This window comes from Lathamus discolor, chromosome 9 (genome assembly GCF_037157495.1).
Source record: "Lathamus discolor isolate bLatDis1 chromosome 9, bLatDis1.hap1, whole genome shotgun sequence".
Lineage (NCBI taxonomy): Eukaryota > Metazoa > Chordata > Aves > Psittaciformes > Psittacidae > Lathamus > Lathamus discolor.
This window is the reverse complement of record NC_088892.1, coordinates 21,810,801-21,835,987: the sequence shown is the minus strand read 5'-3', so window position 1 is coordinate 21,835,987 and position 25,187 is coordinate 21,810,801. Positions and strand designations below refer to the sequence as shown.

Genomic DNA, 25,187 nt, shown 5'->3' with positions numbered 1-25,187 from the left:
AGGATGTCTGGTGTTTGTTTTAAAGCACCGCTGTGCATCAGCTGCACGTTTTGAACACAAGAGCCAATGAATCCCCTTTAAAGGTAGGGGTTTTCCCAGCTGATTTCCACGGCATTGTTTGGAGTCTGCTCCCTGCAGGACACACCTGAGGCATCTGAATCCCTGCTGGCTCTGAAGCCACGGGGGCAAAGTTGAATCCCTTCTCCTGCACAAGACCGCAGGAACCAGGGAATTCCAGGGAAGGAGAGGGTCAGGCAAGACCATAAGGTAAAACAGGCGAGAAACTTGAGCCCAGCTTACAGCTCTGTTTGAAAACACACACGCAAACACGCTGGGTCCAGTTAATCTCTGGCTGTCAAAGAAACCCCATTGTGGGTGACCTGCAGGTACCGTGCTCCCACAGCAACCCCAACAAAGCCGGCGCGTTTGCAGATATGGTCCTGACGGGCGATAGCTGGCATGGGCACACTTACAGCACTGGGTGCAGTTCCGATGTCCTCAACGTAAGAACATGGAGCTGTTGGAGCGAGTCCAGGGAAGGCCAGGAGGATGATCAGGGGCTGGAGCAGCTCCCATATGGAGACAGGCTGAGAACACTGGGGCTGTTCAGCCTGGAGAAGAGCAGCTGCCAGTGTCTAATGGGGTTACAAGGATGCTGGAGAGGGGCTCTTCATCAGGGACTGTAGCGACAGGACAAGGGGTGATGGGTTCAAACTGAAACAGGGGAGGTTCAGGTTAGACCTAAGGCAGAAGCTCTTCCCTGTGAGGGTGCTGAGGCGCTGGCACAGGGTGCCCAGAGAAGCTGTGGCTGCCCCATCCCTGGCAGTGCTCAAGGCCAGGTTGGACACAGGGGCTTGGAGCAAGCTGCTCCAGTGGAAGGGGTCCCTGCCCGTGGCAGGGGTTGGAGCTGGAGGAGCTTTAAGGTCCCTTCAACCCAAACCATTCTATAGTTCAATGATTCTAAGAAGGAAGGAGAAGGTTGGGTTTAAAAAGCAACCTGACAGTCAGATATGTTCAAATTTCATGATGTTCCTGTTACAGAGGGTCACATTCCCCCTGCTTTAACCAGCCTGGCAAAATCCTGGAATTGCCACTTGCACACGGAGTGGGAGAGCATTTACCTGGCGTGTTACCGAGAGCTGAGGCATGGCTCAAAAGAATGAAGGAGTTAATCTTTAAATACCAGGCCTAGACTTGGTGGAGCTATAGATTATTTGGTGTAGTAAAAGAAGAATTAGCTGATCCATTCCAAAATGCATTTATCATTAAACTGAAACTCTTCTGTCATTTTAGTTAATAGCCTTAGTAAGAAATAATTGCAATGTCTGGTTGCTTTCAACAGCGTGTGGTTTTAATATTCTAATTGTTACAAACTGTTTAATAATGTTCACAAAAGGCGTTTCCAAGTAGTTATTGTCTTTACGAACATTTCTTTTGAGGACCTGATGAATTCTATTGCACCTCTGCAGCACTCCAGACATCGCAGTGTTAGCTGACTGCATTTCAAAGGGGGAAAATAACAAAAAGCAACTTGTTTTGGTGCAACGGAGGGGTTGTATTTTCAAGCGTTAAGTGTTGTGCATCACTTGGTTTAACAATCTGGCAGCTTGTGCATTTTTCCCATTATGATGCTGCTTCATCTGGTCGGGAAGCTGAAATACAGTGGGAGCAATAAAGCTCACAGAGCCTAGCAGGGCACAGAGGAACAGTATCCCACCAAATCCCTCAAAGTCACGGAGCTTGCTGAAGGGGAAATACAGGCCTGAAAACCCCCCAGCTCCCCGGGGTCTCCCATAATGAACTTAACAGTTTCCCCTGCTTTGAGCTGCCTGGGACAGGGTCTGGTGAAGCAGCTCCTGGGGACCCCATATCTCCCCCTTGGGAGCTGCCCCGTGCCCAGAGAGCAGCGGCTGCAGTGCTGGGGCAGCCCATTCCCAGGTTCCCTGTGTGCCATGAGTGGGATCCGGATCCCACCCTGAGCATCACCGCCCGTGGTGGGGTTTAACCCCCATGGCCGGTCCCTGATGCTCCATCACCCTCTATTTAGAGCAGAGGAGCTGCGAGCGGCTGAGGCACAAGGGCACCGCGCTGTTCCCAGCCCTATCTTGTTTAGATTTGATTCCATCAAGTTGTGGCCTTTTGGCCTTTTTCCAAATTAACTTCTGGGTGACCTCCAGCCTGCCCTCTCCCAGCGGCCAGGCCGCAGGGAAACAGCCCATTAAACCTACAAACAAATATAGGACACATGGGTTGATCAAACCAGCTCCAAGCGCCTATTTAAACACCAGGGCTTGCTTCTCTGTAAGCTTCCAGTCTAGTTTGTCCTTGGGCATTTGCACCTCTGGGCCTCCTTTGTCTTTTCTGCTTCCTTGCCGCTAAAGCTCCGTGGTTTATGCCTTGTAAAAGGTCTAAGTTTTGTTCTCATCCCCCTGTAAACCCCACAAAGAAGGACACGAGGCTCTTTCACACAGGGCTCACCACAGGACCCGGGTCTTTACACCAAGCACGTGAAGAAAGGCAGCGAGATCCTGCTTGGGGAACAGCTGTAATGCTCCAAGAAATTGTGTGCTCCCCTTATTTCCAAGGAAATAAATCAAATGGGGTTTCTCAGGGTCTGTGAAGGCACATTGCCTGGATTCCAATCCCCAAAGGGGTGTTTTTTTTCAAGAGCTTATATGGTAGTTAGATTTCTGGCTAGAGAATATGCAATATGATAAAAACACAGTCCCTATACGGGGCAATAAATTACAGATTGTTTGATGTGGAAACCAAGGAACTGTCAAACTCCAGTGTATCTGAAATATTCTAAATGAGCCCTTAACTCGAGTGTCTGGAAATGTACAATATGTTTCCAGGCCCTTCAATCCTGTAAAGATACATCTCCCCCAGTTAAACTTCCTTTTATGGATCTTATTGCTCATTTTTCATGGGGTTTTCCCCCTGTCTTTTCTTCCAAAAGTGCCCTCTTCCTCCTAGAGATGGTCCTGTGATAAATACCAGCATTTATCTAAGCACAAAAAGGGATTGGAACCGGGCACAGGCTTAAACAGGTAAGGACAGGGTAAAGCATCTGCTGTGAGCAGAGCCCCATAGCACTGCAGAGAGCACACGAGTCAGCTTGGGGTGCAGAGAGACAGGAAGGAGGACCAAGGGGGTGACATTGGCTGATTTGGTACCCGCGGTCTCTATCCCTGCTGTATCCTCACACCAGCATCACTCAGGTCTGCTCTCCAGCGCCTTTCTTGGAGGAGGAGGATCAATAGAAGGTCACCCATGTGGGAGGGCACCCAGGACATGCATATGTCTCCAATCTCCATGTATATGTTAAAACCTGAAGCTCATCCCCATCTGACAGCCATTCAAATGCCCCTGTGGCGGGGAGAAATTCAAATGACCAGAGGAAACAGCTCACCTTGCGCACTGCTTTTTGCCTACAGATGCTACTGAGTCGCAGTAAAACCTGAGCAAGACCTTGTCCTGATACCAAATGACCTTTCAGTTTCAATACAGTTTCACGCGTAGGATGAGTGAAAACCCTTCTAGCTAGAAACAGACCCCATCCACTCTGGGAAATAAAAGTCAGGAACCGATTCCAACTCATTTTCCTGGAGGTGACCCCTGGCCTCCCAGCTGAGATAACAACGTTAATATTTATGGATGGGCTGCTCATGCCTCTGGGCAGACAGCAAAAATAACTTAACCCCAAACTTGGTGGGCATCTAGCAGAAGTTATAAAGGAAATTAAACCAATAACCCTTATTTCCAATATAGCATGAAAAATAGCACCAGCCACAGCCACACGTTCGGGTGAAACAGAAATAGGCTGGGGCCTTGATAAGGTGAGGGGGACCCATCCTGAAAGCCCTGTCTTGGGACAGCACTACTCGTGCTTTACTCATTCATTTACTTTAGCTTGATGAAAGATGCTTGAACCAAACTAATACAATCTGGCACATTTTTCCTTCCCTTTCTCTCTGGATTAGGTTTTCTATGCTGCAGAAGCTCAATGAGAATCCATCATGGATGTGCGCCCTTACCCGGGTTCAGTTGGAGGAGACATGAACTAACAAGTGAGAGCAGGATTTCCACACAGAACGTATTTGCCAGGCTCAAGTGAGCTCAAAACCATGGCGTGCTGCTAAAAGAGCACACACTTTTCATCAGTATGAGCAGCCAGCAATAAATTGAAGCCAAATCACTGGCAAATTACAGGCATTAGCAAAAACTTACAAGTAAAAGCTATGGAACCCTACAAAAACCTCACCACCTAGCATGGGTCCTGAGCCTACCCAGAGCCGCAGAACCCAAGCTGCATCTCCAACACCACACACTGGGAGGAAGTCATCACATGGTCCTAGGTTCATAATTCACTGGTAGTCCCACAGGGGATCCAGTTTACAGCTCTGAGCACCGCAAACACTTGAAAGGATGGCTCTTTCCTCCTAAAGATTCTGGATGTTTGAAAGCCCTTTGGGTTGAGCTTGGTGGATGAGGAGATTCTCACCCTTTCCCAGCCTGGAGTCCCCGCTGCTTCCCAGATCTGACGCCAGCACCTGAAAAACACAACTGCAATCCAGCCAGAGCTGCTGCTCCTTCCACATTTCCTACTATTCAGTGTTCAAGATGCATTCCAGATGTGGAGGAGAGCACAAAACTTCAGTAGGCCAAGAAAATGAGTGTGATGCTGAGCTCTGACACCCAAATCCCAGCTCTGCAGTTACTTTCCCAGTGAATAAGCCACTCACCACGGCCCGCAGACCCTCCGCAGGAATAGCTGGGTTCATAACTAGTGCTCACAAATTAGTTTCTCCTGATTTTATTCTCACCTCTCCCTCCTTCTCCAACACAACTTCACAGGAGGGTTTGATACCTTCCAGACTCCCATTTATGCTGTTTAAACCGAAAGAACTCACCTGCCCCCCCCTATAACACGTTCTAATCTGATGCTGCACACCGAGGAGGGGAAGCACTGGGAAAGGCCATGACCGAGTTGACCATGTTCACCCCTTACCACTGTTTTTCTCCGAGCAGCAGCTGACACTCTGCTGCTGCAAACAGCTGAGTTCAGCCCGGCACTGTTTACCCAGGGTCTCTCTCATTCCACAGATCTCCACTCCTCAGCAGCCTGAACTGTTCAGCAAAGACCTAACTTGACCCAATCTGGCAGCCAGCATTTCACAACCACTTTATGTCAGCAGTTTCAAGTACACTAATAACCGTGTTTTGTTCAGTGCGACTTTCTCACTGTGAACGGCAAAATATCATTATCACCTGCAGGTTGAAGCCTGCCCTCTACCCCATTTAATAGGGAGCTGATGATGCTTTTTTCTCCCCCCCCCTCCCCGTAACAATCATGGGCTGTTGGCAGATGGCACAGCTTGGCACAGGGAGGCACAGCAGGATGCGCTGCCCACATCGGCTCCTGCATGTCGGGGTGCTCCCAAGGACCCCGCATCCCTGGCTGCATCCCGCTCCCAGACAGTGCCTAATGAGGCGTGCCTGTGTCGGAGGGCACGGGGGTTAAACTGGGAATTGCTGTGAAAACAGTCCCTGGCAGTGGTGGAGCAGGAAAGCAGAGGTTAGCAGAAAAGTCGCTAAGCCAGCAACTCGGAGCGAGCAGCACTCGCAGCCCACCCGGCCGGGGAGCTAAGCTGGGCTTAACCCTGGAACCCATCACTGCCCAAAGCCTTGTGCTGGAGCAGCCCTCAACAAGGTCCCCACCAGTCAGAGCTCTCTTGGAGAGCCTAGGCAGCGCAGCTGTATTAACAGCCAGCGTTACCACCCCTGTATTTGCCCTGCGAGGTCCCAGTGCTGTGTACCTGGGAAGCAGAGAGGTCCAAGCTAGCAGCCCATGAAAACATTCCCTCTCTGAGTTACTCCTCGACGCAGAGAGCACAGCAGAGCCCAGAGGCAGACCAGAGCTCGGCTGGCTCTCTGCAGAGAGCTCTGGGAGGGTAACGATTGCAAGCTGAACGCTGCACCGAGGTGCCACCTAACCCCTTGGCAGCAGCAAGCCTTGTTCACAGGCTTAATGTGGCCTGGCACAATGGGGAGAGACAAGATGCTGCTTGTCCCAGCAGGGATGCCAGGTCTGAGACGGTGGGAAAGAAGCAGCGGGAAGAGTCTAATGCAGCTCTGCCATATCCCCACTCGACATAACTTGTCCCAGCAGTGACTGGGAGTGGATGCCCAGGGAGATAGAGCAAAGAAATGGGTAACCCTCCCAGGAGTACCAAAGGGGACTCCTCCAACCAGAGGAGACACGGAGCACAGGCCACACAAACCCTGCCGGCGTGCATGCATCAGGACCTGCCACTGCTGGCAGCCTGGAACAGTGCAGGGCTGAGGTGGCCCCACTTCATACCCTGCTGCTGAGGATGGAGATGCCTCAGTGCCCCGCGTTGTCTGACCCAGTGGAAGGACAAAGTGATTTGGAAACCACCCAGTCTGGAGCCGTCGCTGTTGGCACAACAAACCTGGTTGATGTGTTTCAGCTTGTCAATAATCTGGCTGATCACCGGCTCGGGACCTTTCATCTTCACCTCAGGATTGCCAGGCTGAGCTTTTGCTCCGTTCTTTGTGATCTGGGGACTGTACCTGTGGGAGGGAGGACAAAGGAAGCCACGATGTGATGGGCTAATATAGAGGAGATGTTTAAAATTCAGTGCAAACAAAAGAAATCCCAAGATAAGCACCAGCCGCGTCCAAAGCAGAGAGCACAAGACAGTTAATAATGACAAAGAAAAGGCAGAAGATTCCCATAAACATTCCTGCTCTGCCTTCGCAAAGCAGCGAGATGATGTACTTGTATCACTTGAGGACAATGAAGTCCTTTCCAGTCCATTAGTAACCAAGGAAGATGTTAAACAGTATACAAGAGGGATAAATATTTTCACATAACTTGCACCCAAGAGTCCTAAAAAAGCTGGCTCAGAAATCCTGGCTTGCTCATGTTTGTTTAAAACGAATCTTGGCAGACCCAGAGACTCCAGTACAAGAGCTGGAGTGTTGTGCCCACAGCCAAAAACTGAGTGGGATGACCCAGTTAACTCCAGCTAATTAACATAACATTTCCCCCCCCCCTTGCAAAGCGATGCCTGGCACTGATGTGTGATTTCAATAATAAAGAATTAAAGCATCAGAATATAATTAATGCTGTCAACATTGCTAATGGAAAATAGGTGTTGTCAAACAATCCTGATTTCAGCCTTTGATGAGATCCAGCCTTGGGGATCAAAGTAATTGCTTAGGCAGAACGTACCTTGACTTTGGTACAGTGCTGGGCTCTGCACAACCTGGTATCTCCATTTACAGGGGTACTGTGCAAGCCAGGAAAGCACCCGGACAGCAGGTAAGGGGCTGGAGGTCTCAGATGCAGCTCTCCAAGGCAGCCAAGCCTGTGCTCAGCTTTCTCATCAGCAATTGGGAAAGAAGCATAAATTCAATGCCGCAAAATGTATGGAATGGCAAAGTTTATCAGAGCGATGGAAGTGAGGAGGAGAGGAGGGGTTGCTGCATGCTTGCCTGTGAAGGAATGTGCTTCTCCGCTCAGTATCTGGGTGGATACTGGATCCTGGCTCATGATGCTCGGGATGTGAAACAAGCACATCCACACCAAGCTCCAGCTCAGCTCCAGGACCAGAGCAAGCGGCTGCCACCACTGCACAGCGGCACAGCAGCGGCACAGAGCACACCAGTGCTATCTTGAGCTGTGGGTTAATGGTATTCACTGCAGCCCCAGGGATGGGCCACGGCACTTTAAAGCACAAAACAAGTCCTCATCTGCAAGAGCTGACAGTCCGGGCACGTGCTGCCAAACCACAGCACAGCCTATGAAAGGGAGATCACCCAGACAACGCCAGTTCATCTCCTACATCTCATGTCTGTATGGAACTTCCAGCCCCAGTGACTGCCTCCCTGTGTGCCAGCTCCCTGCTCCCCTGCCCACTAATACTTCATCCCCACACTGCTGGGCAAGCTCGGATGGTGACATCCATTTCACACAGGCTTTGGGGAGGAAGTGGGAATTAAAGGAGGGGAGGGAGATGGGGAAGGATGGTGAGGCCAGCTATGGGAAGATGCTTTGGTGGTAAGAACAGCAAGAGGCACAGACCATGGAGCCACAATGGCTTTGGGGCACATTGAGGGTTTGGAGGATACACAGGGGGTTGGCCCCACTTAAACTGAATTAGGAATTCAGGCTTAGCACAGCCTGGTTTGTGTTGGAAGGGATCTTAAAGCTCATCCAGTTCCAACCCCCTGCCATGGGCAGGGACACCTTGCACTGGAGCAGCTTGCTCCAAGCCCCATCCAACCTGGAGTGACAAAGAAGGATGGGAGAAAGGAAGTGTTTGTGCCCCTAACAGAGAGGCATGCACCTATACCTATTCCTGTTTCCGAACATAAGGAACTTGTCCAGGTACAGGAGAAGCATTGCTGCAAAGCAGAGACATCACCTTGAGTCTCCCAAGCCCCACCAGCCCCTCAGCACCAGGGCAGCTGCCTGCAGTCCCCCCCTTGCTGCAGCACAGTACTCAGGCACAGCACACCAACTCCAGCAGCTCTGTTCTCCCCCAGACACCTCTCCCCAGGCTGGGGCCTCCCTGTTAGGACTCAACATTGTGCAAAACACACACTTGAAAACACATTTGTAACAGTTGTGATACCCCGGGAAGCACAAATCACAGCTCTACCTGCGGCACAGAGCTCCCGGCTCACAGAAGCACATGCACACACTGTTAGAGACTTGTTGTAGGCTGACAACAAAGTGACTGGGAGAAGTGGGGCCAGGGAGTGCCCGGCTGGATGCTAGCCTGCAGCAGCCCATGCCCACAGAATCACAGAACCATCGGGGTTGGAGGGACCTCGAGATCATCCCATCCAACCCCTGCCAAGGCAGGGCCACCCAGAGCAGGGAACATGTCCATGGTGGGCTTGGGGTGGCTCCAGAGAGAGAGACTCCACAATCCCCCTGAGCAGCCTGTGCCAGTGCTCTGACACACTCAGTGCAAAGAAGTTCTTCCTCGTGATGAGGAGAAACTTGTGGTGTTTTAGTTCATGGCCATTGCTCCTCATCCTGTTGCTGGGCACCGCAGAAGAGTCTGGCACCATCCTCCTGGTACCCACCTTTGAGATACTGATCTGCATGGATGGGATCCCCTCAGTCTGCTCTGCCCCACACTAACCAGGCCCAGCTCCCACCATCTCTCCTCATGAGAGATGCTCCAGGCCCCTGAGCATCCCTGCAGCCGCCGCTGGACCGTCTCCCTGCCCAGCCGGCCTGGCTGGGGGACCACATGCTCAGAGCGCCATCTCGTGGGCAGACGCTGCTACTGCACGCACAGACCCCTCCCGGCTCTGCGAATGCTCGGGCTTCACTTACAGCCGGGAAATAAGGCACCGGGAGCAGAGCATTAAACCTGCTGCTTGCTTGTCACAGTCCCTCAACGCCACCGCCACAACCTGATGAACACATCTGGCCACTGGACATAAAACAGCCGCAAGACGCATGACTTCAGATGCCAAAGGAATCGCCAGTTTTGGTGTCACTGCGAATTTAACACGGGACGCTGATAGAACGTGAGTGCATTGCCCAAAAGTCTCCTGTGGTTTGAGAGATTTAACTAGCACAGGGTTATAAAAAGCAGAACCAGTCCCATTTGGTGCACACTTAAATGAATACGATCTCTCTCCTAAATTGAGTTCCATAGCAACTCAATAGCTTGGGTTCGAGTGGGCAAAACCCCTTCTGAAATCCATGCAACGACTGCCAGAGAGGGTTTCTGTAGCCTGTGCAGTGTTGTACAGGAGGAAGGAACACAGAAGTACTCCGTAACTATGTGTCCACATAAAACTGCTCCCCAGGAGGGTGGTGAGGACCTCAGATCACCCTCCCCAGGGGGACAAGTCTACCAGAGAAACCTGAAAGCATCCGCAGAGGATCTCTCCCTAAACCAGAGATGCTGGAGCAGCAGAGTGCCACCGCTTGGACCTCCCCACTGGCCAGGTCCCAGGGTACATACTCAGCCCAAAATGAACCATTTGCACCATTACACCAGTCTGGTGAAGCAGCGAGGCAGTGGGCACTGCAAGCTGCACATCTCCAAGCACGAAAAGGAAGAAGAAGATGCTTCAGATACACTGTGTCTGAATAGCCAGACATGCTCCAGTGTAGCTTGGGTGCTCCACGACACCCCTGTGCTACTAAGCTGAGGTGTCCTGGTGTGCTCAGTACCAGGGGGACACCAGCTCCCACTGGGCTGTGCCGTCCTTTGCCCCAGCACCAGGGCCCGGTGACATGCATTCAGGCATGGGATGCAGCCAGCCAAAGGGTTAAAGGCTTTGAAACGCAGCTTCAGTGAGGGAAGGGCATTCCTGAAATGCCAGAAAAGCTGGAAAAGGCAGCTGGCACCCCTCCCTGCAGCCCGGGCCAAGCAGCCAGCCCTTAACATGGCAGAGAGCTGCCTTTGCAGCCCCCATGGAGCTGGAGGATAGGGGTTCCTAGGGCAGCTCCCATGCAAGCTCCCCTGTGTCCCACCAAGCTGCTGCACGGCTGATGGGCTAGCAGGTCCCATTGCAATGCAAAGCCAAAGTGTCACCTTCCTCCCACCAGCCACAGTGCAGACAAGGAGAAACCTCAGAGCCATCTCGAGCTGCTTTCAACGTATGCCAACGAAACAGCCCCTTCCACGGGACACTTGTGCCACTCCACAAAGCCCATCACATACCTCTGCCATGGTGATAATCAGCACTGAATAGCAAATGTGCGCAGTGGTTCAAGCCCACCCCATGGTCCCGGGGGGTCCCTGCACCAAAGGGGTATCAATGTTGTAACATGAGCATGGTCTGGCTTCCACTTCATAAGCAAAGCCCAAAATACATCCCTCTTTGACGTGTCCTGACGTCAGCCAGCAGCATCCCCCTGCCTGGGCTCCCTGGGTACGGGCTCTTGTTGGGGACGTGGTATTTTCCACAGACAAATGTCACCTTGTAAAATGTGCTGATGAGCAGCCCCGGCTAAAAATGGCTTTAAAAGACAACCACCTGGTGAAAACACCAGTGATCCTCTGCGGAACAGCACAACTACAGAGCCTTCCTGCTCCTTCTCACCCATAAATGCCCAAGTCTGCAGGCAAACGAAGGGATTTTCTCCTTCTTTCCTCACCCCCATCCACAAATGTTTGGTCGTTCCAGCTCTCTCCAGGCTTTCATTTCAGAGCAAGGAAGACAAGATGACAAATGCTATTTAAATAGGTGGCAATGAATGTAAAACGCGTGTTCATCCTACTCGGCCACGCTAGGCTCAGGGGTGAGTTATGGCAATGCCTGACGTGTGATTTAGAGAAAGTAATCCTGCAAGTCAAACAGAAAGAATTACACCTTTTAGAAGCAGGAAAGTAAGTTTGTCATTCAAATCACAATTAATTCAGGCTTGCCTTCCAGTTGCAAAGTATTTACTCAAATGCAGCTCTATGGTTTAACCAGCGCAGTATCCCTTGCAGGCTCTTCCTCTACTATCTCTTCACTGAATGATAGTTGGTTGAGGGATAGTTGATGGGGGACAAATACAACAGAGACTGCTACAAGACAGGACTGCAATACAAGAGGTTTCGTCGCACAGGATTTAATAACTGAGGATGAGAGAACAGAATTTGCAGCACCTGCAATCCTCTGAAGCCACCCTGAATCTCAAGACAAGGCTTACTACAGGCCATGCAGGCTGGCGACCCTGAGTCCTCAGCACACAGGAGGAATAAAGAGGTGTAAAAGGGGAGACAGGAAATAAAAGTTTCTCCTATACACTGCTGGCACAAGCCTAATCATATCTCCAGCCACTTTCATGGGTCTGTGAAGCTGGGTGCAGTGGAGATGCCCACATTTCATTCTCTGGCCTTGCTGCCTTCTGGTTTAGTGGGACAACCTTAATGTCACATCAGTGGTACAAGCAGCAGGAGCCAAAAGGCTGCGAGAGCTGCTTCCAACACGCTCATCCCACCCCACAGACAGCAGTGAGCCCATAAGCCACCAAGAAGAGCTGATAACTTCTGTTCCTAGCCTGCAACACGCGCTCGGTTGCTTGCTCTCAGTGGGTGCTTGCGGGCAATTTACACCACATGAAGCAGCTGCTTCAAAAGCAACCAGGAAGATCCAAGGCTCTCAGTGGGGAACACTCTCACCTAAGGAAAAAGGAGCTCTTTGCTGCTGGATTTCCAAACAGCAACACCTCACAGCCTGGTCTCACCATCAGGAGAGCTCTCTGAGGTCCTGCTGCATCAGGTCCCTGCCGAAGGGAAGTGCTGCCTCTCCCCAGCCACCCTACGCAATGCAGCTGCACAGTGTGCTGCAGATGCTGGCTTGGGTATAGAAGTGAAGTCTCAGGTAACCTGGTTCTGGGAGATGGGGCTTGAAGAAGGAACAGCAAAAACTGGCATCTTCATAGCAAAACAATGCGAGTTTGCAGGACGAAAGGACAGCCTCAAGTCTTTCTCCATTCAACTTCAGGTGAGTAAAGCTCAAGACAAACAGATTATGGAAAAATGGGCCAAACCTGAGACCAAAAGCAGGATGAATAGAGGAAGATTCATGACCTTCCATTCTGAAATACTCCGGAAACAATTCTGGCCACTGAATTCGCCACTATCCTTTCATTCCAGCTTACATTTGCTACAGAGCTTGGGAGGTTACACAGCCTCTTTGGGGACACCGCTGTATCAGATATTCCTCAGCGCTGCCAGAAATAACCAAACCCTTCATGAGCTAAAGGGTTATCGCTGGCATGGAATTGCCTTTGTTCCAACTACAGAACCGCATTTTTCTCCCTTGCTTCCGATTGTGCTTTCATTGTTTATGAGTTGTATGATTAAAACACACCCCGGTACAACGGCAACAGCAGGGAAACCCGATGCTTCAGACTCAAAGAGGAGAATCTGGCAAGGTGCTAAAACGATATTGATTTGGACCCGGTGTAAAGCAAACAAGAGTTATGCTGGTGACTTAGAGCGATGCACAAGTTTGTCTTGAGCAATTTGGAAATGGCAGTATCTAAAGCTTAATGTGCTTACAGGTTTTGCAGTGGGCAAACGTTGCTGCTCTGTTCAGAACAGCTTGAAAGGAGTGTTCTCATGTAAGCAGATGATTAAAGTCTGAGAATCTAGATTTTAAGAGGCTCTTAGTATTAAATGCTGCAAACCCCTGATATTATATATAAGGCTCAAATCACCTTTGAGATTCAGATGCCTAACTCCCATAGAAACCGAGTTGGGTACCTCAACACACGCTTGACTTAGCTGTACTCTTTAAATGAGCTAATTTTCAGTCAGAACTTCAGTGGTAAGAATCACCCTCTGGTTTTTTCTCTGAGCAAGGATAAGAGAGGCTGGAGAACATCATCTCAGCATCCAACACCACGAACGCAGGTGGGAGGACGGGGCAATATGACAGAGGTAAGGAAGAGCCCTCTCTTAGGCAGGTTGAGCCCTCCCTTAAGCTGTTGCACATCCTACACATCCAGCCCTCTGCTACCTCAGGGAGGTGCCTGTCGATTGATGAAGCCCAGGAAAGCTGCAAAGACGTGTTCAGGGATGCACAGAGGGAGAGCCAGCAGGTCTGTCCCCAGCTACCACAAACACCCAAAGCACTATGACCCCTCCTAGTGCTCACAGAAGCAGCTCTTCACTGGTGGTGGAATGTGCAGTGTGTGGCTTTTGCTATGAACCTTTGTGGCGTCCCATAAGAGCGCAGTGTGTTTTTTCACCCTTTGAAAAGTGTGAAAAGCAGGAATGCGTTGCCTTTTGTTTTTTCTTCCCACTTCGGCTTATGTTCTTCAACCACACAGCACCAACACAGCAAAACACACAGGCACTGCTCTGCATGACGCGGAAAATAGACCTTCCTCGTACAGGTGCCACTGTTTGCAAGTGGTTATTTCAAGGCACCATGTCCTAAACCCGCAGAAGGGATGGTGATCAAACTATTAATCCCCAGAGCAAACCTCAGGGAGGATGAACTCTTAGAATCATAGAATCATAGAATAGTTGGGGTCAGAAAGGACCTCAAGATCATCCAGTTCCAACCCCCTGCCATGGGCAGGGGCACCTCACGCTAAACTCTTGCCATTAGATGGTCCAACAAGCCAGCTGCATCGCACTGGAGTTCCAGATGAACATGTCCCATGAGGGCAGAGGGAGTTCAGGGTGCGGAGGAAATGAAGGATGGATCAAGGCTCAAACTGGGAAATGAGACCCATCAAAAGGCTGATAACAAAGCCCTGGAATACACAGGACGGTAAACACCAATTCAGAGGAACCACAAGAGGAGCACAGGGTTCAGAAGGGACTGTTTGTGTCGGACAGCAGGATACACACTGTCAGCGTTCTCTTGCACTTGAGCGCACTGGCAAAGGGCTGTGAAGTTGCTATTCCAGGCTTGATTGAACATGTTACAGGAAAAGGGCTTGGAATAACAAAGTTTGTTGTGACAGAGGGGTCAGGACACAGCTAAACCAGGAGGACTCCTCTCGAAGTTAATTAACACTCAGGTACAGCATTAAAGATGTGAGAGGTGAACAGACAAACCCTCCAGGAGCACCACCAAAGCCCAGACATGCCCATATGGATGCTCACACCGAGCTCACTGACACAGCAACGCCCAGGCAGTTTTATCCATCATCTGAGCAGCACCAGACATGGAAGCACATGGAAACACAGCATCCACCCAACCATTGCTCTCCCCTGGTCTCCACCTGATGCTGCAAGGCTTCCAGCAGCTTCCTAATCTATCCCTAGGGTGGGCACCTCCTGTTGCTGTAGGAATCATAAGGTGTCTCCCTCAAGCCCCAGCTGCCACCCCACAGGGACATGAGTGGTCTTAGATCTGCCAATGGATACCCCAGAGCACACAAGGTGCAGCTGAGGCAACTCAATCCTGTCCTGAGGCGAAACGTACCCAGCCACAGCAACCGTGCAGGGCAGGTCAAGTGCAAGGCACGAGTGTTTCCTCCAGTCCAGCCTTTCAGTCAGGAAGCTCCGATGTGCAAAAGCCAATACCCAACAAAGCAAAGGGGGAAACATCGAGATACGAAGTGGATTTCACATGCACAAAACCTAGAAAATCAGACCCTTCTTTCTGTGGCACGTGTGGAACAACGACCTGCTCTGAAATTAAAGCCAGATATTCAAAACCCACCAAGTTTCTTGCAGGAAGCGGCACGATGGAGCTCTGTGACCACCAAGTGCGCATCAGAATTGCTATAGGCATGCCAGAAACGCTCCCGCACGGTGCTCATTCTCAGAGCAGCTTGTGACAGGGTTCCTCCACAGCAAGCAGCTGCTTGGCTCCCTCTTGGGGAAAACACTGACATCAAGAAGCTGGTGGTTACCGTTACCTTACATGATCCCGGTTTCCAGGAATACTCCCAGACTCTCTGAAGGAGCCGTCACACTGGGAAGTCTGAACATGTGAAGCAGGCAGGTTTGGCTCCACGTGAAGCAGTGCAATGGCTCTAGAGGCCAGTTTAACTGCTTGTTTGCTTCTGTTTGAGATGGTCTGCAATCGGGTTCTGGTAGAGGAGCTCCAAGCCCCTGTGTCCAACCTGGCCTTGAGCACTGCCAGGGATGGGGCAGCCACAGCTTCTCTGGGCACCCTGTGCCAGCGCCTCAGCACCCTCACAGGGAAGAGCTTCTGCCTAAGAGCTCAGCTCAGTCTCCCCTTGGGCAGGTTCAAGCCATTCCCCTTGGCCTGTCCCTACAGGCCCTTGTCCCAAGCCCCTCTCCAGGTTTCCTGCAGCCCCTTTAGGCACTGGAGCTGCTCTAAGTCTCCCCATCAGGAGCCTTCTCTTCTCCAGGCTGCCCCAGCCCAGCTCTCCCAGCCTGGCTCCAGAGCAGAGCTGCTCCAGCCCTCAACTTAATCCTCCACTTAAAGGGCCTGAAATCTTGGTGCTCCCTTCATGCACACACACTCCATCCTCTCCCTGCCTCTCCTCTCCATGCACTGTTGCACCTATGTGACCTGCTGCATTGTGCCACCAATACCACTGTACTGCAGCAGGGACCTCAGAGACATCTTATCCTGTTAGGCTTAGGACTGTGGACTGTCCACCGGCATTCTCAGCAGAAAGCTGTAGGTATATGTCATCTAAAGCTATGGTTAACCTGCAAGTAACTCTGAACTTATGTTTGTAGGAAGGTCTGGACTCCTTTTTCCATTGCTGCCACTTCACCCAGTTGTGGCATCAGCAGGACCTGGACCAGACACTGGTCATGGCCCCAGTGAACTGTCCTGACCAAAGACCTCATCCTACATCCTCCCCTGCAGTGTTCATAGCACTGCTTAAGAAGTTGTAATTAATCAGTGAGACAATATTGAACTAATCTTGTTTTTTCCAACTGAACTTCTCTCTTCGGAATAGAAACTCCAGATTTCCCAGGTATGAGTACAGCTAGAGGACACAGTTTTCCTTAGGCAAAGTGAGTGAATTCTATCAACTGTGTGATTTTAGATGCTTGTGCAATTTTGTTTCAAACTATAGCTTGATGCTCTTCTAGTCCCTTTGGTGTTCTAGGTCAGTACTGTACATACAGGTTAATTACCACCTGAGGGTACTGAGCAATTAGGCATAATTAATATCTTAACATTGCACCACTTCCTGATCTTACTGCTATTCCTTCCCTTCTGCAAACTGCTTAATAGCAAAAGATGATCTGCAAAAGTGAGGGTGATTAGAGCAGATTTATGTATTATCCTAAAAAAACACTCCCAAGTTCTATTTCCACATTCTTTAACATTCCCAAGGGGCATTTTTTTGCAAGAAAAACTTTCATTTCTATTAACACTTCCTTCCTCCTTATGCTATGAATGCTGTGTTTGCCTCAGTGGTCCTGACATCTAGCACAGAGCTACAGCCAAGGAAAATCCCAATAAGATGGTTTTCCTTCTCAAAAACCCAACAAGTGGTCTTCACTGTCACTCCCTGGATGGCGCAGGGATGTTCCTGCACGGAGCCAGGTTGGAGACATCCCCATCCCAATGTAATGCACGGTGGCAGTGACCCCATCACTACCCTTCACACCACAGCGCACCCTCCTGCTGCCCTCCTCTCTCTGGCTCACTGCTACCAACCCACCCCAATCCAACCCAGGCACTGCTGCAGGGTTTCCAGAGCAGAGTGCAGCAAGCTCAGTGGAGGGCAGCACACAACCACTTCTCTCCATGCAGCCTGCGCATCCGTCTGCGCTGCGGCACAGGTGGGTACCAGCTCTGCAATGGGGTTTTTAAGGGAAGGAGCAGTGTCCTGGTCACTGCCTGGTTAGCATAAGACAAGCAATGCAGTGGAAGGGAGATGGGATTCACCTCTCCACGACTTCTTGTCCGTTCCAGCAAAGAGTGTCGTTCTGCACAGCAGAGCTGTGGCTGCAGATGTACTCTGGCAAACTGCTGTAGAAACTGCCGTGGGACTTCAGCTTCATGATGAGCTCCCTGGAAGAAAGGGGGAAAAAATGGTGCTCAGCTAAAAGAGGAAAAGAGGGAAAGCCTCTTTTATGGTGCACTTTATCCACACAAACATAGCATGAAAGCAGTGGGTGCAAACAAGCCATGAAGCACTGGTCTTATTTCTGATCTCAAGCAGCATTTGGCGTTCTCCCCTGATGTCATTCGGTCAAGGGCTGAATCCCTGCTTCTTAGGGCAAAACTGGCTGTGACGGGAGGCAGCAGAACCTCGGCCCAACCATGCAGCACACCAGAGCCACATACACCCTCTGTGCCCTCACTGCACCTAGGGAAAGGTGCCCCTGGCTCAGCCCATGGGGTGCACCTGAGCAGCAAGTGCCCAGGCTGCCAGCAGTCCTCTCTGCTCTCTAGGAAGCAATGGAGGCCCTTCAGGAAGGGACAGCCTTGTCACTCTGCCTGCCTGACATCAGCCATTCAACACCCCTGCAAGGGCAGGAGACATTTCTGGTGGCAGAGCAGAGATGCTCAGCACAGACCTGTACAGACAGGTCATGCTGGGTTTCAAGTTGCGCTGTCGAAGGACCTCTGTCCCCTGCAGGTCCCCTTCAGTGCAGAGATGCTGACCCCAGGGACTCCCACAGCCACCAGGAAGGGGACAGGGGCTACAGGGGTGGGATGTGCCCATCCACCGCCCAGGTCAGTCCCCTCTGGGGCACTCAGTAGCTGTCACTGGGAAATACTGGCAGATTCAAGTAGGTAAATGGCAGGAAAAGATGATCATGAGAACAGCAGGGACTGGAGGGAGTAAGACTTGGCCTCACGGCCTCCTGGCTTGGGCTCAGCACATTTTCTCCTTTGGCAAGTGCTTATTTCTTGGCCTCCTTCCTCTCTGGGGGTGATGATGAGGGAGCAACACCTCTTGCTGGCAGCACTGTCAGGGGCATCCCCTGGGTGCCCGCAGCGGTAGGGCTCCATGCACTGCCAGCTGTGGGAGGCTGCTGTCAGACAGAGCAAGCTCGGGCAGGCTGGGACCAAGAGGAGGCGCCCAGCTCCCTCCATCCCTCGACCCCTCTCTTTGCTTGGGGATGCCGGGGGGTCCCCTCTCCATCCAGCCGAGGCCCCCGGCTGCCAGCTGGTGGCAGGCGAAACAAGGAGAAGCAGCGCAGCAAAGGCAGCCGGTGCTGCTCGGCTCTGCCCCTCCGCTAAGAGCAGCCTGCGGGATGAGCCAAAGCACGTCCAGGGGCTGGGAGCTCAGCCCACAACCCCCTGCATGGACCGGAGGGGTGCTTCAGGCATTCCCCTCCTGCATGAACCATCCCCCGCTGCATCTCCTGCACTGAGCTTACAGCGGGCCAACCAACACCGCTTTGAAAGCCAAACTGAGGCAAGACCTGGGTCTTCAGTTATGCCAAACACTGACCAGGACAAGTCTTACCCTGCCCATCAAATGCAGCTCTTTGCATCCTAGGCACTGCTTTGCTCCCTGCCCCACAGACCCCAGCAGTGCTGCGGAGAACTTCCCTTGGAGCAGAGCTCCCCACCGGGCAGGGAGGGGAAGGAAAGGGGGCAATTCCTCTGTACCTGCAAGTCTGAGCTCACAGAATTCATTGCAGCAGGTTTCATTGGACTTCCCGGTCTCAAAGGACATCTCTGGCAGAGCCTGGGCTGTGTAACCCTCCAACGTGTTGAGACAACAGAGGAATGCAGGCCCCAGTGCTGTATCTTGTGGGAAGTGCAGCAAGAATGTGGCCCTGTTACTCTTTAAAGAGAAATCCATCCAACTCAATCTACCCCCGGCTCCGAAACTTGCCAAGCCTGGTTCTCTTCCACAGGGATTTTCCTTGTACTCAACCAGCAGGAAAGGCACCGCACACTTCTGGGTGTGCTTCCAGATCCAGGGGGGAGATGCTTTTCCCTGGCACACCAATGTGAGCTCACTGAACTACAGCTTCCATTTACAGAGGGCAGGAGTAGAGGGTGCAGCGCCAGCAGTGGAGGCACCTGCTTCACTTGGGGAACAGTCAGGAAAAGGCTGTTAACATCCCTGAACTACTGTGTCCGGCTGCACAAGGAAGCAAAATGAGTCCTCCTTGCCTACACCCTCAGTGTTACACACAGCATTTCAGCCTCAAGTGACCATTTCCACCTGTAACTACACCTAAGAGCATCTCTAACACTGAAGCGCCCAAGAAACCCAGAGAAGGCATTCGCTGGGTGAACCTGGGTGCAGAAATGCAGAAGGCAGTTTTGCAGGTTAAAACCAGACACACTGGGTGAGAAACCACATGGAGACACCTCGCTGCACTTCGGAGCCAGCCACAGAGCAGCGCTGGTGCTCAGAGCCAAAACCAGCGGCAGGGTTATAGGTAAGGGAAATAAGGAGCTTTTCCATCTGCTTCCCCAGGGCCACGCTGTACGGTGACCGCTCCTGCAGGCCGTGCAGGCACCGTGCGCAGCCCCGGCGCTCACCTCCTCCTGCTCGACAAAGTTTCCTCTTGCTCGATGCGAGTCGGCTTCAGGACTTTGCTGTCGACGAACAGGTCCCCGGGGTAAGGAGCTGCTCGGTACTGCCTCTGCTGAGCGTGGCCGCAGAGCCGGCTGAGCTGGAACACACAGACACGGCAGCATGAGGGAGGGATGGGACCAGGAGCACTGCGGGAGCACTGAGCTGGGCACTGGTGCCTGCCTGTGAACCGCTCTGTCGTCCCATCATCCCCATCTCTCACAAGCATCTGAAGGCAAACTGCTGCCCTAAGGACAGAATGCCACTGTTGTACAAATACCATGTGGGAGGGAAGGCAGGAAACTTCAGGCAAGATTTCTGCGCATCAAAGTGCCCCTGTGGCCATCGAAGCCCATAGCAGGACATTACTACATGTGAGATGATTCCGAACCCAGGTAGGATTAAAATGTAGACTTCCAAGTTGCAGGCATGACCACGCAAACCTCCCTGTGTCAGATTAAACCCATGCTGGCAGGTGCTGAAGGTGTTCCCTGATCATCCCTGGCTGAAAGCCACAGCATCTCAAGACTCTGTGCTCCACCTCCCTAGCCAGGCTTTTAGGTAACACTGAAGGTAAATCCTTAGACCCTTAGAGTGGGCTCCCAGGTGCCCAGGGACAAGCATCATACATATCATCATCAATGAAAAACCATCAGGGCCCAAAACACAGCAGTGTGGCTACAGCTGAGTCATAGCATGGGAGGTCTTGATTAACAGGGCTGTGTTAATGACACAAATTAGCTCATTAGCATAGAGATGATGGTGATAGTGAGGCAGTGGTGAGGGAAGCGATCCGAAACAACTCATTACAGCTCTCCTGCATGGCACTGTCCCGAGACTCAGCCAGCAGCACCATGGTTGCCGCTGCAGTCCCTGTTGCACGTGGATTTACAGCAGTTTCCTTCCAACTGCACCCCGTCCACCCCCCCCCGAGGCACTGCTAACACTCAGAGACTCACCTTTAGAACCTCCCTGTGCTGTTCTGCAGGGCTCAGCGTGCTGGGTTCTGACTGCCAGGACCACAGACACCGCAGCTAACAGCAACCCCACTTTCCTTGAGCCTCATCCCATGCCCATGTCCAGGCTTGGGACAACCACGTACCCATAAAATACCTGTTCCTTGAAGCACCTCATTTATCTTCACACCACACTGAGCCAAGACAGCTAGCTAAACTCCAGGTAGCTGCATACCGGAGGCTAAAAGCACACTCGCTGCCCAAAGCTGCAAGCATCTGATGTGTAAAGAGAAGAGATTAATTCTGTTCTATTACATCTTGCATTTGAGTGGGCAAATGAATTAGTAATGTCACCTCTTTCATTATCGAGAGCAGCCCAGTTTGTTTGCTCAGGCTGCTGTCCACCAAAGAGTAAAACAGAAACCTCCTGGGAGCTGGGCGCTGCCACTTCTGGTCCATGGTGCGGTGGGAAGAGATGCTGCCACCGGTCCTTTCTGCCCCTGCAGCTCCCTCTGCCGAAGCTCCTGTAGCTGCCCGGGGAGCAGTTTCTGTAGCATCTTACCTCTTTTTGTCTCCACTGCCCTCCCTTGGCTGTGTTTCCTCTCCACCTTGCCAAACCAAGTCTTGCAGAAGAATGCATCTGCCCTACTGCCTTCCCTGAGTCATGCAGCAGGCTTGAAAACAGGAAGGGCATGAGAAAAATGCTACATTTTGGGCTGTTTTCTTTGCCTTTGGGGTTTTCCTATCATCCCTCATTCCCAGGTAGTCCCCTGATGCGGGCAGTCAGGACTAGGAGGAAATTACAGGGCAGCAGGAGAGCTGGACAAGGGCATTTGGGATACCCAAGACTCCACTGCTGCAGAATGGGCCCACACATTCCATGCTCTGTGCTGGCTGGTGTGCATGGGCTGTAGTGGGCAGATCAGCAGGAGACTGTGAGGATGCCCAGGGGTCTGTGGACCTTCCCCCTCGAAGATGCCCACGGAGAGATCACAGATGAGACCTGCCGTGAAGCCACCCTGCGGAGGCACAAGGTACACAGAGCTACAGGACGGCGAGCGCAGAAGCAGCAGTGCCACAAGAGCGTCATCGCTGCAACCACGCTCTGCACGGGCACGAGAAGCAGAGGAGAGGTGGGAAAAGGTCAGATAGTTTAAGCTGCCATTTGTGATGACTCCCTTTGGTTCTCCCCAGCTCTGTGAAAAGCCCCCCCTCCCCTTCCCAAAGCCTGCCTTTCAGCTGGTGAAGCCTATTGAACCCCAAGAGAAGAGCCAGTCCAGGATCAAGGATGCTGAGATGCACTGAATGAGTGGGGAGGGCCGGAGCAACAGTAGGGACAATGGCACCCCCCAGAGTGTGCTTCCAACAGCAAAGCAGCCGGGCAGACCAGAGCTGCCTCGTCTCCAGAAGGAATTACAGCCCCTCTGCTCCCAGCTCCAGCAAGGAGTGATGCAGCTCAGCCGCACCCTCACAGCCCTGCACGGCCTCTGGGTACCACAGGCTCCTGCAAGGGATGAAACCATAAACAGGCTGCCATGGGTCAGCAGCTGAAATCTGACGGTGGAAAGTTTGAGGAGAGCATCCAACTTTTCACTAACTTATCTATTGAAGGACCAAGTAAACTTTTCAGGAACAAAACCCAACCGTGCAGCCCATCTTGCAAAGTCACGGTGAAAGCGATTGTCACATTTTAGTCAAACAACAACCCGGCTGCGATGTGAACTTTAACTAAAGTGAGAACAGGCAGCAGTAACAGATTGCAGCTCATTTGCAGGGCCGGCGTGGCGTGTGCTCTGCGAGGGGAGAGAAGGATTTCACAAACCATCTGCCAAAGTCTGCTCAGCCACAAGTGGTCCGAGGACAACAGCTCAGAAACCCTGTTTCAGTCTTTCCCCCCTTTCTGAGTCCCTGCTGCAACACATGAACCCAATTTCCCAGTCTCCTCCTATTTTAAAGCAAGCTCTAAGTTTAACAAAGTCCACAAAAATGCCCCTGTGGGGCAGACAGAGAAGGATGACACAAGCCTCAGAGCTTGGGAAGGAAAAGGTGTGATGCTGCTGCGGTTTAATCCCAGCTGACAACTAAGTACCACACAGCCATTCGCTCCACCTGCCCCTCCATGGGATGGGAGAATTGGAAAGAGATAAAAGCCAGGGTTGAGGTAATACTGATTTCATGATTGAAATAAATTAAAATATAATAATAGTAACCGTAATATTAATAGTTGTAATGAAAAGGGAAACAACAAAAAAAGAGGAATAAACTCCTCCAAAACCAAGTAATACACAGTACAGTTGCTCAGCACACACTGACTGATACCCAGCCTAACCTGAGCAGCGATCGGTACCTCGCAGCCAACTTCCCCCAGTTTCTAGACTGAGCATGACATTCCCTGGTATGGAATATCCCTTTGGCTAGTCCTGGCTGTGCTTCCTCCCAGCTTCTTGTGCCCTTCATCACCAACAGAGCATAGGAAAACAAGAAGCCCTTGATCAGGGTAAGTGCTACTGAGCAACAACTATACCACCAGTGTGTTACCAGTGCTATTCAGCCAAATATAAAGCCAAACACAGCACTGCACCAGCTATGAGGGCATTAACTCTATCCCAGCCAAAACCAGGACTGAGTTACTGCTAAGCAGCAGTTTACTCAGTAAACTCAGTTACTACTGAACAGTAGAATGTGGTTGCCTCCTGCCACGCAAGCGTAAGTGTGAACTTCAAAGCAAATCCACAGAATGGCACCACTGGCTCCTCTCCTCGGGCTCCGTACGCTATCAGTGGAATCCTAAATAGACGTAAGTCCTTATCTAAAGTATACTCAGTGCAAGAGTCTCTTATTTCATGCCACACACCCAGTCCCAGAACCTGCTGCAGTCTGAAACATCAGGCCACAGAAAGAGGAATAAATCAACCAAACGGCAGCGTGGGTTCAGGCAATGGGGATTGAGGGTTTGCTTGCTTTTAAGAGAATCTGCCAGTCACCGATAAACCCCCGCGAGGGGACACAAGCAAAACCCCCCAAAGCCCTGAGCTACAAACACCAATACTGTAACAGCCGAAGCACCATTTCCCTGCCCCAGCTCATTAACAAACCACTAATTAGCCAGTTTCATCAGCCTCCTCCTTGCAAGTGCGACCCAGGCCATGAGGGGAATGTTTTGCCTCCTGCCAACCACTCCAGTTCTTTATTCCAGGCGCAGGGAAAGCCCATGCCCACAGGTCAGCAGAGCTCCTCGGGGATCTAGCAGCTCCCTGGCCAGCAATCCTTATGTCCCCATGCCCGAAGGGGAAGCAGCTGGTTCCTGATGCCCTTGGGAGCTGCAGGCCGTGGAATGGCTCCGCTTTAGTGGGAACATTGATTTGAGAGGAGCACAGGGATGACACTAATGGAGTAGCACTATCAGCCTGCTTTAATGCTTCCCCATTAATTTAAAGTAAGAGGTGCCAGAGGACTGCATGGAGCTTGTTTGGGACCATGTGGAAATGACACAACATGAGCAGCAGGGACCAGATCAGCCACCACGGCAGCTTCCAGCCGGCTCAGCTCCAAGGGTAAAGCACAACAATGGTCCATGTAGGTGCCTGCAAGCCAACAAACTGGGACCACTGGGCTAGGGTTAAACTACAAGGCCAGGTTGGACAGGGCTTGGAGCAAGCTGCTCTAGTGGAAGGTGTCCCTGCCTGTGGTAGGGGTTGGAGCTGGATGAGCTTTAAGGTCCTGTCAACCCAAACCAATCTGGGATTCTAAATCATGTCAGGAGAGTACTGACCGCAGCAGCAGGTTCTGGGCAAAGCATTACAGCCTCAGTGCAGCTGATGGAGGGCAAAACCCCCATAAGCACCCCCAACCCAGCTACATCAGGATGGGATCATTACCAGCACAGGGGCCACCAGCTGAACCCACTCCACTGCCCACGCACGGGGCAAAAACCTCTCACTTTGCACATTAGCAAGCAAATCCAGGGGGAAAAAACTGGAGAGCAGCACACGTGTGATCCTCAGCACCAATCTGGGCATCGCTTTGAAGAGTAAGAGCGTTTTCAAGGTAATTTTCCAGAAGATTTACAAAACCAGCTAATCAACTTCCCCTCGGAAGAGAAGAGAATGCATTAGACACCGCTGAATACCTGCTGCTGACGCCTCTCATCCAGTCCCTGAGCTCCGCTCTGCTTTAATGGAGAGCTTGCTTCATCCGACCTTTGCTTAAACTTTACATGGAGTTTCCATTTGTCTCCTCTGTGCACTCTTCTGCTTATGGATTCAGTCTCCAGGAAGACACAG

General features: G+C 51.6%; 1 protein-coding gene across 2 annotated transcripts in view; it reads right to left on the bottom strand.

Moving 5' to 3' along the window:
* GPC3 (glypican 3) overlaps window positions 1-25,187 on the bottom strand; it is a 137,273-nt gene that overhangs the window by 37,146 nt on the left and 74,940 nt on the right. For both annotated transcript variants that reach the window (XM_065689799.1, XM_065689800.1), the window contains exons 4-6: window positions 19,915-20,048; window positions 17,347-17,472; window positions 6,477-6,597 (exon numbers count right to left, since the gene is read on the bottom strand). In XM_065689799.1, the coding sequence (XP_065545871.1) occupies window positions 6,477-6,597; window positions 17,347-17,472; window positions 19,915-20,048 (381 nt within the window). The remainder of the gene's footprint in view (window positions 1-6,476; window positions 6,598-17,346; window positions 17,473-19,914; window positions 20,049-25,187) is intronic.